Source organism: Lagenorhynchus albirostris, chromosome 1 (assembly GCF_949774975.1).
Source record: "Lagenorhynchus albirostris chromosome 1, mLagAlb1.1, whole genome shotgun sequence".
NCBI lineage: Eukaryota > Metazoa > Chordata > Mammalia > Artiodactyla > Delphinidae > Lagenorhynchus > Lagenorhynchus albirostris.
Window position 1 is genome coordinate 175,828,104 of NC_083095.1, and position 19,660 is coordinate 175,847,763.

The window sequence follows — 19,660 nt, forward strand, 5'->3', positions numbered from 1 at the left end:
ATACAGTAATCATGAAAAATACATAAAGAGAGAATTATGTCACCAACTATAAAATGGTTGTATTCCTACTGGCAACTATAAGAAGTCCAAGATCCTAAGTCAAGGAACATGATGATCAGGTGCTGTGAATTAAGCCCCCAGATCCTGGAACAGCACCGATGTTCAGATGCTTAGGCATTATCAGAAAGCACGTGTGTTATCTAAGGAAATGAGACAATTGCTTAAAAATATTTTCTTTAGCTTGTAGTGTCTAGTGATGAATTAAACAGCTCTTTGAGTCATCAGAGATGCTCTAAAAAGAATCCGACACACTCCACCTCCCCCCACCAAGAAAGTATTTTTCCTGTTTTTAATCAGACTCCAGTTCTTTGTCCTTTATTTTTTCAGGCTCTTGTACTGACCTGTCTTGGGAATGTTAAAAGCCTGGAAACACTCCCTTGTCAATGCTCGCTCCATGGGCAGTATTTTATTGAGCAAGACAGATTTTTCATTTTAGAAATGAGACTTTGCACATTATGACATTACCAATAGCTAGTTGTGTATTATTATAGGAAGCGATGATGTCTATTTCATGGCTGGCAGGCTGCATGCTGGTATTTAACCAGCCGTTTGCAGAGGTTTGCTTCATGATGTACTGCACGATGCTAAAACATGCCCTTTGTCCTCCAGTGATTCCCAGTAAAATGTGTATCTCTCCTGGCTTCTGTTTATCTGGGGATTGTGTTTCCTGTCATTACTAAGACAATGCCATGGCCATAAAGTGCATGTAGGTTAATACCTGTAGACATCTTACAACGAAGAGGGAGTTGGAGGTGGACAGTTCACCCCACAGGAGCTGTAGGACACCATCCCCTGCCCCCCAGAAGGGGATGAAGACAGCTGTTTTCTTCTACTGGTGTGCCTCTCCCCACCCGGGATGAAAGTTGCGCTTTCCTCCTCTGTGCCTGATGTCTAGCTATGTCTTCTTTTTGTGTGGGGAGCACAGTGAAGATAAGATGTAGGTAGACATTCTACCAGCAGTGTTAGGCTTTTATATTTATATTGGAAACAGGATGTCGTATGGGGTCACTTCTGCTAACAGTGATAAGCTAACTCAGAGTGGCCACTTGAACTCAAAAGGAGTTTGGTAAACTTCCGTCAAATTGCCTACAGACCATCAGATAAGTACCAGATGTTTATGTTTGTCACACACACGGAGTGAAACGTTCCACAGTTTCAGTGAATGCAGTTGACGTTCAGCTCTGTGCTACCCGCCCCCCCCCCCGCATCCTCCCACCCCATCGCCATCACCCTTAATGTTAAATAGAAAGTACAGGGCTTCCCTGGTGGCGCAGTGGTTGAGAGTCCGCCTGCCGATGCAGGGGACGCGGGTTCGTGCCCCGGTCCGGGAAGATCCCACATGCCGCAGAGCGGCTGGGCCCGTGGGCCATGGCCGCTGAGGCTGCGCGTCCGGAGCCTGTGCTCCGCAACGGGAGAGGCCACAACAGTGAGAGGCCCGCGTACCGCAAAAAAAAAAAAAAAAAAAAAATAGAAAGTACATCAAACTCAGATGTGAAATCACACCCATCTTCCAATTAAAAATAAAGCAGCTGTGAAATAATGAATGACATTCTTTCAAAATAAGAAAATAGTGATGGGAGCAGAGCTGATTGGATTTAGGGAAAGCATGTGGCCTCTACCGCTGCAGAGCACAGGCTCCGGACACGCAGGCTCAGCGGCCATGGCTCACGGGCCCAGCCGCTCCGCGGCATGTGGGATCTTCCCGAACCGGGGCACGAACCCGCGTCCCCTGCATCGGCAGGCAGACTCTCAACCACTGCACCACCAGCGAAGCCCCATGTGTGTCTGAATTTTTAGGAGAAGAAGGGAAATATTGTTTAGGATGATGAACCCTCCAAAACACAGAGGGCTGCCATTATGTAGAACTGCTCGGGGTTGTGTCTTTGTCTCTCCAGCTGCCTGTCTTGGGTCGCCAATCTTGTCTAGTGAATGTGAGGTTGGTGAGAGCTCATCAGATTCAGAAAGGTGACCCACCAAGAGGATGGCCGGATTTTGAATGGTGGTCGTGACAACTGATTCTTTTGGCCTCCGAATGAGCAGAGCATAGTAGTCTTTAGAGATCAATCCATTTCTTGACAAATAGTGTCTATAGCGGTGAGGGAAACATGGTAGGTTGTCTAGTGATGTTATTTCATTCATTCATTTCCTCCCCATTGCCTCTGCCCTTCCTGTTCCCCCTTCTCCCTAGAACAGCCTTTCCCTTTTTATCCACTTGTGAGCTCCTACTGTGCATCTTTCAGTAGGTGTCTTAGACATCAAAGTCAGCTGTGAGATGTGTCCAATCCCACTACCTCTCCTTCCCCCGTGCATTGCCCCATCCTGTAATCTTGTGTTTGTGTCTCCCATTCTTGCTGCTCTTTGTATCCTCACCACTTAATACAGAACTTAGTGGAAACGCAGTACTAAGTGTCCACTGGATGAATGTCAGTCAAGGTGAGTAGAAGTGTTCACAGGCGGCCGACTGATTAAATAGATGATGCTACGGTCAGGCCATAGAATACCATGCAGCCATTGAAATTGATGATGTAGAAAAATACTTCTGGCATGGAAATATATCCATAAAACTAAACGAAAAGCAGGATATCGAACATAGAGGTAATACGACCTCATTTTTACAATAACAAAACATACACATGATGGTTACATATATTTTGCATAAGGAAATAGAACTCTGGAAGGCTATTATCAGCCTTTATTTCCTATTGGTGGTCTTATGAAGATTTTAATTTCTCCTTTAATCTCTTCTGCATCTTATGAATTTTCAATAGACATCTATCACTTTTCTATATAGAAAAGCAGATATTCCTTAAAAGAAATCGTAAAAGTCTGGATGGAAGTAGAGGAAAAACACAATATGATGAATTGACAGATGGAGACCTGAGCTTTGCACTAAACATCTTGGAGTCAGAAGTGCCTTATTCTGCCCATCAGACCAAAAAGAGGAAATAGTCATTTGCAGTCAAAAAAAAAGAGGAAAATGTTCTTTTAAGTTGACAAAACTTTACATGTGAAGGCACAAAGACAGAAAAGGCATATCTTGTGTTAGGAAGAATAAATACTTTATGCGGCTGGAAGATACGGTTGGAGGGAGGTAGATGCAGCAGGTGAGACTAAAACAGCAGGTAGATCGAGGCCAATGTCATGATTAGCAGAGACGGCTTCAGCCCTGGGAAAGGTATAAACACCCAGGTGTTAAGTCCCTCTGGGTCTCCTGACAGATACCTGTGGTGTGAGCAGTTGTGCTTCTGAGGCTGAGAGTTATCTGTCTCCTCCCAAACTCTCTCAGGCGCTGAGGGTCTCTGTTAGGGCATTCCACAAAGGTCCCCAGGGAGAAAGGACTTAAAAGAACCTCTGTGGTGTTGCCAGTGAGCGTCTCCACAGTGCTGGTCTGTGTCTTGGTAGAGTTCTGTGTACCATTCAGTTTTTTGTATTGTTTTTCTTTGCGGTACATGGGCCTCTCACTGTTGTGGCCTCTCCCGTTGCGGAGCACAGGCTCCGGACGCGCAGGCTCAGCGGCCATGGCTCACGGGCCCAGCCGCTCCGCGGCATGTGGGATCTTCCCGGACCAGGATACGAACCCGCGTCCCCTGCATCAACAGGCGGACTCTCAACCACTGTGCCACCAGGGAAGCCCGCCATTCACTTTTAATTGCAGTCGTTCAAGTCCCAGTCCTAATCATTTGGTGAGGTTGTCATTCATCCTTTCTAAACCCAGTAGTAGTAATGTTAGGAAGAAAAATGAAATGAAATTTCAGGTATCCCAGCACAGTGAGCAAGAGACTCTGCAGAGTTTTAAAGCACAACAGGAAACCTTATGCAATTACAAGGGGAGGTTGTGAATGCATTTCATTGCTGTTGAGAAAAGAAAATACCTTTTCTTCTTTACGAGTGATTCATACGTATGCTTTGGGGCCTTTCAGTCTGGGACTTTAATGTGTTTTCATGTCGTTTCATGTGTTGGCACCCGGTTAATTTCAGTCAATGGCTCCTTCCTTTCAAGTCAGTTGTTTCTAGTGCCTAGGTTTCTTCTAGTTGACCACCAGTTAACTTCTTTCTTACCTAGTAACTAAATCTTACCCTGAGAACAAAATTTTAAAAATAGGAGAAGTACAGCCAGGGAATGAAGTTCTAGAGTTATTTCCAGTCAGCCTAAGCTGCATATACACTCATGGGAATTTAAGCGTTTCCAAACTGAAGAGCCATTTGTAGGTTTGACAGCAAGAGTTTATTTGCACAGCTCTACTTCATGCCCCCTTGGATGTCAAGGTTTTAAGGACCCTTCAGGTTGAAAGTGGATTCGGTATTAGGCATGAGGGCATGACTCAGTGGACAGTCAGCAAAGCACTAAGTGTCTGAGAGCATCTGAAAACAGTTGAAAAAGTTCCGTGCAGCCATGTCTAGAGTACCCATTAACTTTCAAGTTGCAGCATTAGGAAATCAGAGTTTTTGCAGCAACCTGAAATCATCTGGTTATTTGTCCAGAATAGAGTTAGGTTTGGGCTTGCCAGATAACATCGAGAAAAGAACACCCAGTTAAATTTGAATTTCAAGTAAGCAATGAACCTGTTGTTAGTATGTCCCAAATATTGCATGGGACATACTTATACTAAAAACATTTGATGTTTATCTGAAATTCAAATTTAACTGAATAGCTTGCATTTTTGTTGGCGAAATCTGGGAAACGTGGACTGCCTCCGTTTTTTGAAATTTGTACACAAATTCATACAAAGTACTAGTATTCACTTTTGGAATAAATGCAAATTCCAGTTAACAAGTATAGGCACTTGATAAAATACGTTGGACAGATACTTATTTGTTAAATTAAGATTTAGAACATCCACCACTATTATCTTAAAATATTTATTGCTATTAGAGGCTTGCTCTTTTTTCTTTTAAATCTGGTGAAAGCGTTTATAGCCTAGACTTTACATCTTAAAATTCAGGAAAATGAAATAAAGATTGTTTTACATTGAATGGTATCCCCTTCCTTTCTAGATGAAATCTCCTATTGTTGAATTGTGTTAAGTTCAAGTTGGCTTCTCTGTGGCAGGGACATTGCTGTTTTTCCTGGATGTAAGTCTTGGTTCAGTTTTGAAGGAATTGGCAACCTGTTGATTTAACTACTCCAAGGGCCTTCAGGAAAAAGCAATTCGTGGAAGACAATAGCCGTTCTTTACAAGGCAGGCTGTACATAAAATGGAAATTCTTTAGCTGTTCATGACTCATGGGCACTAGAGGGTTAATTGAAATATTGTTTTCAGAAAATTGGTTTGTCATCTAGCAACTGGAAAGCAGGATTCAGAAGTTGTGGTTGGGGGGGGTGTGCTTAGGGCTTTTGGGGGGTTTTGTTTTTTGGCTTTTGTCGCCGTTTTCAGGGAAAACAGCCTCTTACTAGTGAATATAATATACGGTTGAAATATCTTGTTACTCTTTTTTTTTTTTTTTTTTTTTTGCGGTACGCGGGCCTCTCACTGTTGTGGCCTCTCCCGTTGCGGAGCAAAGGCTCCGGACGCACAGGCTCAGTGGCCATGGCTCACGGGCCCAGCCACTCCGCGGCATGTGGAATCTTCCTGGACCAGGGCACGAACCCGTGTCCCCTGCATTGGCAGGCGGACTCTCAACCACTGTGCCACCAGGGAAGCCCCTCTTGTTACTCTTAATCAGTTGTAACGTGCAATTACTTTTTGTGTCCTTTACAAAATATTTGCCGAATATTTGTGCTTCATTTCTTTAAAATCTCTGTATTATACAGAAATCCAATAAATAGAGGACATAGTAGAGGAAAACAATTTTATAGGAATAATCAAATGTATTCATAAAAGGAAAATATTTCTAATATAGAGAAACTGGTAATGATTTTTGTTTTAAGATGATTCTTGGTTATTAACAATGGAAATAAGGAAAGTTAAAGAAAAAATACCTATTTCACTTTTCTGAAAGCATGGAGTCCTAGGAAGTTGGAGAGGGAAGGGGTCTTCCGGGTTATCTGGTCCAACTCGTTCATTTTACAAATGAAGAACTAGAAGCCTAAAGATGAAGTGACTTGTCAGAGGCCCTATAGAGCAAATTCAAGGCAGAGCCGGTACTGGAACATTGAGGGCCTGATCTCTGTCCTTCCCATTCACATCACAGGGCCATGGGAACAACTCAAGCCACTGCAGACCTCTGGGATGCAATCAGGGACCTCGGGCTTTGGTCACCCTCTGGTCATCACTACTGTGGTGCCCTCCAGGTGGCCCAGCCGTCAGGGGTGTGAGAAAGTCTAGTGAGGGATGAAGGTAAGGCCATTGCGCTGAGGAACATCTCCCCTGGAAACTCACCAGTGGAAGCTTGTCAAGTCCTAGCTGTTGTCCCACAGAGGCATCGTTCCTTCCCAGATTGATGCCTGGGAATCCTTCTGCCTCTCAAGCTGAACTACAAGGAGAGATACGGCAAAGGAAGAAATTTAGATGGATCAAAAATCCTAACTTTGCCCTCCTTCCCTCGACTCCATTCCAGATTATAAATCCGTGGCCCGTTTCTCAACCCGCAGTACACACAAGTACTTTCAGAGTCAGGATCGTTCTGATCCACATTCTGTTTGGAAAGAGGTAGGATGCTGCAGAGGGATGGGAAGTGGGATCATGTTAGACTCAAGTTCTAGTCCAGGCCTCTCCGTATCCAGTATGTGAGCTTATCTTGTTTGTCTTGATTTTCTATTTGTAAAATGACATCTATTAACATGCTGTTTAGAAAGTATTGTGAATCTCTTAGAAAATACAGTAACACAATATTGAACCCAGTTTTCTCTTTTGTACCAAGGATCAAGCAATCTTGGTGGCAACGATGAGAAAGGTCTCTTTTTTGGCCATTGCCAACCTAGGGCAGCTGCTGTCTTATCATATTGGAGGCTTTCTTGGGGTTGTTGGTGCCGATGGAATTAGGGTTTGTTGATCCCAGGTGGATGAAAACTACACCATGGTACCCACAGGAAAAGATGCTCCACATTCCGGACGTACAAGGATGGGCAACTGACAAGGCTGGTATTGTCTTGTAGGTAGACCTGGGCCTTCTGCGCTTTGTCACTGCTGTCGGGACACAGGGAGCTATTTCAAAGGAAACCAAGAAGAAATACTACGTCAAGACATACAGAATAGACATTAGCTCCAACGGGGAAGACTGGATCACCATAAAAGAAGGAAATAAACCTGTTGTAAGTTTCCCTTCCACCTCCCCCAGCAATCGGGTCTTTGAAGTGGATGATCAATTTTCACTTGTTTGTTTGGGAGCTTGCTGTCTTGCCTGGTTTATTTTCGAATTGATTTAAAATGAAAAGTGCAATTAGAGGTTTAAATCTGACCAAGGGGTCTCATGTTCCCAGATCCAGAAGCCAAAAGGAAATTATATGGATGTTTCCAAGAAAAGTCAATACCGGCCAAATTAAGTCAAACTCAAGAATCACTTTAAACCTCCCTCGGGGACACAGACTATGCACAGGATAAACACCGTCCTCTTAGAACCTCTGGAGTTGTTTTGTTTCGTCTTTCTGCCTGCCTTTCCTCATTCTCTTTCATAGATTGATCCTTTCTTCCTCTCTGTAATGGGCTGGTTTTGGAAGACTCCTTTTTATCTACCCTCTGTGGCTCACAAACTAATTTACAAGTGTGTTTGGCTGCTTCCGTGCGCATGAGCAGAACTACAGGTGTCCCCTCAGATCCCACGAGCCACACGCCACCTCCTCACTACTTTGCTGTCGAGGAGGCCACACTACGCCCTGCGCCCCGGGCACTGTGCTCTGAATTATTTGGAACTGAGATGTTTTTCTCAGCCTGCTGTTTATTTGAAGTTGTACTTGCTCTGATTTACTAATCAAAAGATTTTGGAGAACTCATGCTTGCTGTCTCCCCAAAATTAAAAGCTTGCCCTGGAGGCCGAGTGAAATGCACAGAATTGGTGAGGATAGTAGCAAAGATCCAGGTAACCTGGAATCCTGGGTTTGGGAAGAGACCAATTACCATGTCCTTGTCTCCATCTGGGGCATCCCTGGCCTTGATTTTCTCCTTCTGGGTCTGAAACTGAGAAAAGCCTCCTGGGTGTGAAGTGAGAGGCCTATAGATACGCTTTGATTAGCTGCAAAGCCCTCGCTGTCCCTTAGGGCAGGCGGGAAGGCCGAAGACACAGGGATGCAGCTGCTCTGTGAACAGACCAGCGCAAGGCCGCTGTCTAGCCCTAGCGGATGTGGAATAGGTCCTCCATCTGGGGAAGAAAAACCCCCATAGTCATCATTGGTGGAGATCTAGTGAGTAAATTTTGACCCTGAGTGTAATGACTTATTCTTGTTTTGGAGTCGTTTTTTGAAGGCATGCTTTAGTTTCAAACAAACGAGAAAACACTAATGCCAAGGACACAGCAACATACAGAAGAACCTGGAGAGAGTAGGGAGGGCTGACCCCAGCTTTCAGGCCATCTCTTTAATCAATGAGCACTGTCTCTCCAAGACACGCTTCTCAGCCATGGTCCGCAGTGGTCTGCGTGGCCCGGATATGGGTGTGGGGAGCACACGAGGGCCATAGGGGCATCTGACATGCACACAGCTCACTCCTGGTCCATGATCTGGGTCACCTTGGCACACAGAGGGCCTTCCAGAGTAGGAGGCAGAAAGAATAAAGGGTCAGCAAAGACCTGGCATGTGTCTGCACCCTTTCACTGAACCCGAATGAAATCCCCACATCCACCCGGAGTCCAGCTCTCGTCGCCCACCTGCCTTTCACTACTTTGGGGCCTTTCAGGCACACCCCCTGCCCTGCTTTCCTCAGAGAGAGTTGGCTTATGTACCTCAGCAACAGCGGCCTTCGACCACCAGCATTCCAGCAGCCCTCTTTCTGTTGGTGGCATGTGTGTCCTTACCTGGTTTTCAGCAAATATAAAATGCCTTCAGGGTGAACCAGACTGTGGTCCCTCCCTGAGGTGGATCCACTGGCCCTTGAAACACTGATTTGGGAAGCTCTGCTCCTTCAGGCATGTCCCCATTATTCATCGTCACACAAAAATGCTTCCACACAGATTGTTTCCGAGAGAGATTTGCTGAAGTAAGACAGAAATCTAAAGGCTGTCACAGGCTGGGATAAATTTGATATTAAATCATCTCAGGAGAGGGATCCGGCTAACAGCCGACGTAGTAAAGCATTTGACCACCTCCCATGGAGCAGGCCTCATGGGCTAAATGGAGTCAGAACTCCAGGCTGACTCTCCTAAGCCCCTTCTCCCAGGGGAACGGTGGTCCTCCTCCTCCTCCTCCTCCTCCTCCTCCTCCTCCTCCTCCTCCTAGGACTCATCTGGGAAGGTGGGTGGGAGTCTGTGCACCTCTGATGGCCCAGGGATGCTCTAGCTACACAAGACCTGTGACTGAGACATGGTGCTTTCACACAGCTCTCCCCACCCAGAGCTGGAGTAAAATCCAGGGGAGTGGAGGCTTTCAGTCCCATCTGAGACTGGTCGAGTGCCAGGGGGTTCCACGTGGCAGACAGTCCCCGTTCCTCAGAGATCTCACTGGAGGACACTGCCGTGGCGCCGTGCCCAGGCTGAGTGCCTCCGACAGACACTTGTGGGAAACCGGTTCATGACTGGCACTCATCACATCTGCAGTTACATGCCTCATCTTTCTTAGAATAAAATGACTCATTTTTGAAACTAGAAACAGAAGCCCTGGGAAAACTGATTCTCCATTACATATCATTTATAACTCAGTTTTGATTTTGACCACTAACACATAATTTTACCAATAACTGAAAAAGATTAAAGTCTTTCATAAACGTCAGGGATAAGATCTTCCATCAAGAAATGAAGTTAAAAGGGAGGAAGCTCCCTGACCTCCTGCTGAACATAACCTAGAATTTTCAAAAAGTCAGACCCTACATTGAACTCAAAAAGCACTCCTTTGAGGGGTTCCTGGGAAAGTACAATAGTGAGAGTTCCCAAGAATTGTCTACAGTATTCTGTAAGTCCTTCTGATAATGTTAATAATTTTCCCACTTTTTTAGATAATAGCATAGTATTCTATAACAAATGCTATCCTTATAATAGTACCTTTGGAGGCGCTGTCCTTTCAGAAAATTGAATAGATGATTAGGACAACATTCTATATTAGACACAATTCTTTCTGATTGCCATTATTTGGAAAAATAACATGACAAATTATTAACACTACCTCAACCATGGTAAACAGTGAGGAAATTGTAAATAATTTGACAAGCACTGGTGAAAACATATTTCTGGATTTGTTTTCAGACAATCCAAAATGTCTGCTATTAAAGGGCCCTTCCTTTTTCCATCTAGATCTTTCAGGGAAACACCAACCCCACAGATGTTGTGATTGGAGTTTTCCCCAAACCCCTGATAACTCGATTTGTCCGAATGAAACCTATGACTTGGGAAACTGGTATATCTATGAGATTTGAAGTCTATGGCTGCAAGATAACAGGTAAGATTGAAGATCACCTGGGTTTGATTTATGTAAACTTTTAAATATTGGGAGAGTCATTTGGTGTAAATGGGGTCGGTCATTTTCATTTGATAGTTAAGAGCATACGCTTTGGATTTAGACAAAAGTGAGTTCAAAGCCTCCTTGTACTTACTCGCTGGCTTATTTCTTTGGGCAGTTTATGACCTTTCAAAGCCTTAGTTATCTCACCTGGAAAACAGGGTTGTTGTGATAACGGATCAGCTAGTGGATACGAAGCATTTACACAGCCTGACGTGTGGTGGGTATTTACTAAGTGGTGCTTTTCCACTAGACGGCAAGCTCCAGGAAGGCAGGTAAAGCTCCAAGAAGGCAGGTACCTTCCCCGTCATCCTCTGTCTCCTCGGTACTTGGCACACTGACTGCTACTTAGTAGATTTACAATAAATAACTGTTGCGTGAAATGTTCTTCACCTGCTTTGTCTTTTTACTTTTTCTTCTAATTTACATATATATTTTTTAATTGAAACATAGTTGATTTACAATGTTATATTAGTTTGAGGTGTACATCATAGTGATTTGATATTTTTGTAGATTATACTCCATTTAAAGTTATTACAAAAGATTGGTTATATTCCTGTGCTATATATTATATCCCTGCATCTTACTTGTTTTTGTTTTGTTTTTTAACTTTTTATTTTACACTGGAGTATATCCAGTTAACAATGTTATGATAGTTTCAGCCAAAGCAACTCAACCATACATATACATGTATCCATTCTCTCCCAGACTCCCCTCCCATCCAGCCTGCCACTTAACAGTGAGGAGAGTTCCCTGTGCTATACAGTAGGTCCTTGTTGCTTATCCTTTTTAAATATAGCAGCGTGTACATGTCAATTCCAAACTCCCTAACTTTCTCTTCCCTCCACCCTTCCCTGCCGGTAACCATAAGTTCATTCTCTAAGTCTGTGAGTCCGTTTCTGTTTTGTAAATACGTTCATTTGTATCATTTCTTTTTAGATCCTACATATAAGCAATATCATACAATATTTCCCTTTCTCTGTCTGACTTACCTGTCTTTTTAATTTTGAGGTCTAGAGGTGGCCTCATCAGCTGTAGCTGTTCAGGAGGAGTTTAATTTACCAGAATTTCTCCTTTTACTCACTTAACTGCCCTGACAACTTTCTCCTAGGTTTTGGCTCAATATATGTCTATCTTTTGTTGAATGAATATGCTAACATTAGAAATCAATTTGTCAGTATTTCTCGTTTTTGAGTTTGTTTCTTCTGACATTAAAAGAACTTTAAAAGTCTCTGTTAAATTTGGAACAAGTAGGTGGATTATATCCACTTGAGAGGCGAAGATGAGGTACTGGGCGATTAAGTGGCGAAAAAGATAGGCAGGTACCGAGCAGGGAGTAAAAGAAGGTCCTGTTATTCTCACTGTGTTTCTATGGCGACCAGTACTGCTCTTACTTGTCCATTGATCTTCTTGTACAACCACTGTGTATTCTGAAGTAAGTAGCAGTCACATTAGAATTCCTTTCCATTTAAGTAAATACACTGCAAATTTTTCATTAAAAAAAAAAAGTACAGTGTAACCTCCATAGTAAGCTTAAAACTTCAAAGACAGAATCAGTAACTGATTCACCAAAAAGTAATTAAAAGTGAACAATGTTTAAAGATCTGAGAACTGGGACTTCCCTGGTGGTGCAGTGGTTAAGAATCCGCCTGCCAATGCAGGGGACAGGGGTTCGAGCCCTGGTCTGGGAAGATCCCATATCTAGCAGCTAGAGAAAGCCCGAGCACAGCAACGAAGACCCAACGCAGCCAAAAATAAATAAATAAATTTATTTTTTAAAAAATCTGTGAACTATCCTTCATATAACGTTAGTATACATATTAAGGGCGTTTAACTTCTCATTGCATGAATGCCAACACTATTGTTTTTATTTTTATCCTCTTAAGTATAATTGTTTTTAGAGAAGGAAACTATTGACTTTTGAAGGAAAAAAAAAGATCACCTGGGCAGTTTTCCATGAAATTACAAGCAATTTGAAAAAGAGCTAATGAAGGAGGAAAAAAAAAAAAAACATTTGTTTACAGTACAGTTCGTTTTGGAAAGTGAAAACTGACTTTTGATTTCTTCCCCAAATTTTATTTATTTCCATCCTAGAGACAGACTTGTTTATTGTTTTAGGATCTAAGCATTTAGAAAGTTCAAGTCCTTAGAGGCAGGAATTGGGTGGAGAAGGGCTTGGAGGGACAAAAGGGCTTTATTCCTTTTTTTTTTATTTATTTTTTATTTATTTATTTTTGGCTGCGTTGGGTCTTCGTTGCTGTGCGCTGGCTTTCTCTAGCTGTGGTGAGCGGGGGCTGCTCTTCATTGTGGTGCACAGAATTCTCATTGCAGTGGCTTCTCTTGTTATGGAGCACAGGCTCTAGGCACACGGGCTTCAGTAGTTGCGGCACGCAGGCTCAGTAGTTGTGGCTCGCAGGCTCTAGAGCGCAGGCTCAGTAGTTGTAGCACACGGACTTAGCTGCTCCATGGCATGTGGGATCTTCCTGGACCAGGTGTCCCCTGCGTTGGCAGGCAGATTCTTAACCACTGCGCCACCAGGGGAGTCCCACCTTGGCTTTATTCTTGATCAGCAGTTGCATGAAAGTTCTAGGTCATTTTCAGAGCATTACAAATGTGAGAGACTACCCATAAATTCATAGAAACAAGGCCATCTGAGGGCAGGGTGGAAATTTCTGGTCCATTCCTCCCACCTAATTTCACATCACTGTACCAGAAAAAAAGAAGTAAACTTCATAAAGACTCCAAATGCGTTAGTGTGAATCCTGAATTTCTGGCTCTCCTTTTAATTAAACAAAATCCTTGTTTAAGCCTGAACTGCCCTTTCTCATTTTCACAAGGATTTTCCTGAAAGGTAATTCTAGGCGTATGAGTCTTTACAGGTAAACAAGGCAAATAATTTACTGGATTTTTAAAAATAGTTAAATGACCTAGTTATCTAAACAGAGGTCTAAAATACCATGTTTTGATATTTTCACACATATTCTATTTTACAGTTACTTTAAGTAGCTAATTTTTTTCAAATTGCATACTGCTGCTGTCTTAATCACGACCCCTAATATATTTTAGACACTTCCTAGTAAGATCTTTCTAGTAAGATCGCTACAACTGCCAAATAACTGATCAAAGCAGGTTTTGGGAGAGGCCAGTGTGTCATAACGATGGTCACACAGAAAGAAGGTGTGCAGACATATCCAGGCTTTGCTCTGGGCTGTCCATTTAGTGAATGAGTGACCATGGACAAGACCCTCAGTCCCTCTTATCTCCATCTCCTTGTCAGTCAGTAGATCTCCATCTCCTTGATTCAGCTGTAATGAAGATTTAAGTGAAAGGATTTTATAACGCTTGGCTTAGAGTAAATGCTCACTAAATGGTACCCAGTAAATTAAACAGTTCATGGTACTCAATAAATTGAACCTAGAATAGGCCCCAGCAAACAGAGCCCCTAATGAGACAATGATATCAGTGTTTTCTTCTTTTTTTTTTTTTTTGTTTTCTGGGGCTTTTGTTTGTTTGTTTTCGGTACGCGGGCCTCTCACTGTTGTGGCCTCTCACGTTGCGGAGCACAGGCTCCGGATGCGCAGGCTCAGCGGCCATGGCTCACGGACCTAGCCGCTCCGCGGCATGCGGCATCTTCCCGGACCGGGGCACGAACCTGTGTCCCCTGCATTGGCAGGCGGACTCTCAACCACTGCGCCACCAGGGAAGCCCTCCGTGTTTTCTTCTTAATTACCGGAGTAGATAATTTTCATCTTTTAGAGGCCATGGTCCCCTCCGTGGAGACCAATGAAAGAAATACAAGACTGCAGGTTCACTGGGGGTCTGGAAGATGCATGAAAGCCGGAGCCATGTTTATCTTCTTTTCCTTGCGTCCTGTGTGCCTGGAACAAATACGTGCCCAGTACACTTATTTTTTTAATGAATGAATGAACTGCAGTTTTATCCATTTCTTACGATAAACAAGTGACTGGATTGCAAAATTTTACCCTTTCCGCTTGAGTGGGCAAGCCCCAACTCAATCTGCATTTTTTTAAAAGAAACTGTTGAATTAAAAGTTACCATGAGAACACATCACTTGAATCCAAAGTCTCCAGAGCCCACAAGTTTTAAACCAATTTTTCCATTCAGAAATTATTTTTTAGAAATACAGCAATCCTGGAATAACCAGAGGATACAATGGTGGGTCACCATATAGAGAGATAAGGAAAACAAAATTGGAGCAAACGGTTCTACTTTGTAGGTAATTGACAAAGGAGCATTTTCATTATTTTGCCAAGGTAGGCTTCATCATTTTGGCAAAGCCGGAAACTGGTGAAAATGCCCTTGCTGTCTGAGAACACACCACAAACGCTGTTGACTTTTTCGTTAACCAGAAGTTAATTAACTGCGGCTTCTGCACAGGTCAGCGTGTTCCTGTGTTGATCAGAGTTTGCAGGGATGATCTCAGGCCCTACAACATCCAGAGGTACCTTCTGAGTCATCGAGGGAAGATTAAATTATGCTCATTCAGCTTCACCCATCAAATGCAGTTATTACCTCCTCATTCCTTGGTTAACTATTTGGTTTACCAGTATATCTGTTTTCACGTTAAAGCTCAGTTCAGAGATTCTACTGGAAAATAACATCAATGAAAATAACCACTGCCAGAGGGGAAAGGAGTTGCGGGGGTGGGGGGTTGAAAAGGGTGAAGGAAATTCAGAGGTACAAACCTCCAGGTGTAAAATGAATAAGCCACAGCGATGTAATGTACAGTATAAGGAATATGGCTAATAATATGGTAAAAACTTTGTACGGGGACAGATGGTTACTGGACTTATGGTGATCGTTTCATAATATATGCAGATGTCAAATCACTATGTAGTATACCTGAAATTAATGTAATGTTGTACATCAGCTATATTTCAATAAAAAAAGAAAAGAACCACCTAATTCCCCATCACAGAACTCATTTCTCCCTCCCATCTAGGATTGGTTTTAAGGTTTCTAAACAGGGTTGCCAAGTGAAATACAGAATGTCTAGTTCAATTTGATGCAGATAAATGCATAACTTTTTAGTATAAGTTAGGTCCCATGCAATATTGGGGACAAACTTATACTAAAAAATTATTTGCTGTTTATTTGAAATTCCGATTTAGTTTGGCAGCCTGTTTCTTGTGTTGTTGTTTTTGTTAGATTATTTGTTCGTTAAATCTAGCAACACTATTTCCAAAGGATCTGAGATGGAGCCAGGCTAATCAGGGCACATCTGAGCTAGCCTACCGTGGACGAACAGAGCTAGATCCTGGCAGCTTATGCAAACCTTGAATTGTTAGTGGAACCTTTCTCCTAATCGTGGCTAAAAGTGAGTCACTGGTTTTCAGTCAAAGGCAAATCAAGGTGCCTCTTCCTTGATCTTGGATGAGGCCGACTTGCAGAAGGAATGCCCTTCTGACTGCACGAGGGCCATGTTGGCAGGATGTGGGCTGGCATCACGAGGCTTGTGGATGCGAGGACTGTGCCCCAGCCAGCTCTGCACTAGAGAAGGGACATTCTTCCGGTAAAGGTTCTGCCCTCCTTACAATATTCAAGTTAATTGTGTTTTTCTCCAAATGGTAACATCTGGTATATATTACCAGCTAAACATTGTCTTTGCAAAAGCTGGTTTTGAACCGGACAGGTGTGACCACAGTGACCGAAAATGTGACTTCTATTTTTAACACTATAACTTCCAGAGACCCTCAGTAAAATCTTTTTTGTCAATCTTTTTATAATCCCCATTGAATTTATTCTTGGTTTCCAGATCCCAGCCTGGAGCAAACACTGCGGCTGAATTACAGGAAAGGGTGCTTAGGGAAAATGACAACTGCCTTTTATTGTGTTAATAAGCTGATTCATTCAACAAATATTTGCAGAGTAAATACCAAGAATAAAGGGCACAAGGAGTCATAGAAAAGTTTTTAATATGACTTGGTTCACTCCCTCAGAGAACTTAAAAACTGGGGAGGCAAATAGCAACCCAAAGAACTGAATATGGCCAGTATATAAGAGACATGCAGGTGGAGAGCTAGGAGGAGTCCCAGAAAAGGAAAACCATGTCTAGTTGGAGAGATCAGAAAAATTGAATATATAAGGTAAAATTTGAAAACAGGTCAAGATTTTAAGGTAGTAGGAAGGACAAAATGATGGGAAATTCTTTAGTGGAGGGAACAGAATGAGAGAAAGCCCCCAACTACTACCACCACCGAGGTGAGGGAGCCTTCATGGAGGAGGGGCCTTGCAAGGCCATGGTATGGAAGACCTGGCGCACTGGGTTGGAAGTACGTGCATAATTTGTAGGTGAGCAGGCACCGAATTTTTTTTTTTTTTTTTTTTTGCGGTACGGGGGCCTCTCACTGTCGTGGCCTCTCCTGTTGCAGAGCACAGGCTCCGGACACGCAGGCTCAGCGGCCATGGCTCACGGGCCCAGCCGCTCCGCGGCATGTCGGATCTTCCCGGACCGGGGCACGAACCCGTGTCCCCTGCATTGGCAGGCGGACTCTCAACCACTGTGCCACCAGGGAAACCCTGCACCGAATTTTTGAGTAAAGAAATGGCATGATCTGAACTGCACAACTCAGGTGGAAAGTATCTGAATAATTCATTCTTAAGGGTCAGCTGGTAACACGGACACAGCCTAATAGTATTAGAAACATGCCTCTCACGATGGTTACATTTTAGGCTGAATTTTGATTTATGCAGAATGGAGTTGTTTCAGAGAAAAACAGATTCTCCTTCCTGGCATGTCCTCAATGGAGATGTACAATTTTGAAAAGAGAATAATTGAAGTGTTGAACATTTTGTTATTAACCCACCAATCAATTAATCAGTGATGGGTACTCTCCTGCTCAGAAGCTCCTTGGGCTGCTATAGAAGATATAGAAAGATCTATGATGCCATTCATTGCCTTTGAGGAATTTCTAATCTGGTTCTGAACACAGGACTCCCAATCTTAAAACATGGAGAGAACGGCTTAATACTAAACTCTGTGCTGCTTCCTGTATGGTAGTCATATTTCTGAGAAGGGAGGGTTCGGGATAAAGGATAGAGTCATTTGAGAAGTTTTCAGGAAGAGCCTTAAGCTGGGTTTGAAAGTCTGGGCAGAACTCACCTCTGTCAACAGGAGGATGAGGGGGCAGCAGGAACATTTTGAACAAAGGCAATGATGAGAATTCTCTCTATGGTATGTGGGAAGAAAATGGATTACTGTCAGTAATAGGAAATAAAATTAGATACCTAGGAGGAAGCCAAAATGAGGGTGTTGAAAAACCAGATCGAGACTTTTTATAGTGTCCCATAAATAATGGAGAGCCATGGAAATTTTTCAAAGATCTCTCTTTTTTTTATTGTGGTCAAATGTACATAACATAGTTTACCATTCTAACCATTTTTAAGGATACAATTTAGTTGCTTCAGTAATCACATTATTGTGTAACCATCACCACAATCCATCTTCAGAACTTTTCATTATCCCAAACTGAAACTCGACACCCATGAAACACTAACGCTCCACTCCCGTCCCCCCAGCTTCTGGAACCCACCATTCTACTTTATGTCCTTTTGAATTTGACTCTTCTAGGTACCTCATATCAGTGGAATCATGCAGTATTTGTCCTTTTGTGTCTGGCTTATTTTCCTTAGCAACGGAAGATTTTGAACATAAGAGTGACATTACAAAAAATTATGAAAAACGATGTGGGTGTTGTTGATTCAAAACTGGGGTTTGAGAGGGTAGTCAGGAGACCACTTGGCATGTAGCCATGGCATCAAGACGATGCCAAAAGAAATGAAGATCGCAAGACTTTTTTTTTTTGACAAAAATATGACAGGATTTGGTAGCAGAACAGGAATGGAAAACGGAAAACAGAAAGACAAGATGACTAGGCAGGAGCTAGCTGATTGGTGGTGATTCCACCCATTAAAGTGCAGAGTTGGATAAAGGGATTTGGTGTCGAGGGGAAAGGACTGTTTCTGTTTGGACTTGGGACATCTGAGTTGACAGTGGGATCGTGCAAAGTTCTCGTGCAGTTTAGAAACGGGGGTGGGGAGGACACCTGGGGGGAGGATGGGCCCCTCCTTCAACGCTCAATCCAAAGGTTTCCCCCACCCCCGGGAGGGGGCCCTCCTACCTCTTCAAGCTGAGCCGAGCACTTTCTTTCTCTTCACCACCTCATCATCTTCTTTTTGCTTTTGTCTTGGCAACTTTCCTGCTGTTGGAATTACTGGTTTACACATCTCCAGCCCCGCATAAACTGAACCTCCATTGGGCAGGGCCTGTACTTGATCTAGAGATAACTTCTGGATACCAAAGGGACCGAACGTCAATACTTTGACCTTAAACTTAGAAGAACTCAAAAAAGGAAGAAATGAATGTTCTTATCAAAGATTTTCTTTACCGGACTGTGAGTGTAGGGCAGGGAGTGTAGAAAGAGGAACGGGGAAGCTCTGGTTTAATGTCAGATGATCCAGACATTTGCAGATCTACATGAATGCGTACAGACCATGTTTTTATTCAATATGTTGGATTCTCTTTCTAAGCATGGAGACTTCTAGAAAATCATTTTACATCGCCTATTCCGTTCCCCTTTCTAGATTATCCTTGCTCTGGAATGTTGGGTATGGTGTCCGGACTTATTTCCGACTCCCAGATCACAGCATCCAACCAAGGGGACAGGAACTGGATGCCTGAAAATATCCGCCTGGTGACCAGCCGCTCGGGCTGGGCACTGCCGCCCGCCCCGCACCCGTACGTGAACGAGTGGCTTCAGGTGGACCTGGCGGAGGAGAAGATCGTGCGGGGCGTCATCATTCAGGGCGGCAAACACCGGGAGAACAAGGTGTTCATGAGGAAATTCAAGATCGGGTACAGCAACAACGGCTCGGACTGGAAGATGGTCATGGACGACAGCAAGCGCAAGGCCAAGGTGAGGCCCGGGCGGGGGCGGCGCCGGTAGGGGGCGGGGCGGCACCGGGAGGTGGGGGCGGTGCCGGGAGGGGGCCCTGCCTCACGGCCTTGACTTGAATCAAGGACCCCGGCTTCTTCCTGTGGAAGCGCTGCTTCTCATTTCC

At 43.6% G+C, this 19,660-nt stretch overlaps 1 protein-coding gene across 7 annotated transcripts in view; it reads left to right on the forward strand.

The window, feature by feature from the left end:
* The window catches only part of NRP1 (neuropilin 1), a 140,459-nt gene that overhangs the window by 90,143 nt on the left and 30,656 nt on the right, over positions 1-19,660 (forward strand). For 6 of the 7 annotated variants that reach the window (XM_060161065.1, XM_060161057.1, XM_060161072.1 and 3 more), the window contains exons 8-10: positions 7,097-7,252; positions 10,375-10,519; positions 19,184-19,515. In XM_060161065.1, the coding sequence (XP_060017048.1) occupies positions 7,097-7,252; positions 10,375-10,519; positions 19,184-19,515 (633 nt within the window). The remainder of the gene's footprint in view (positions 1-7,096; positions 7,253-10,374; positions 10,520-19,183; positions 19,516-19,660) is intronic. The other variant, XM_060161106.1, reaches the window with a different exon arrangement.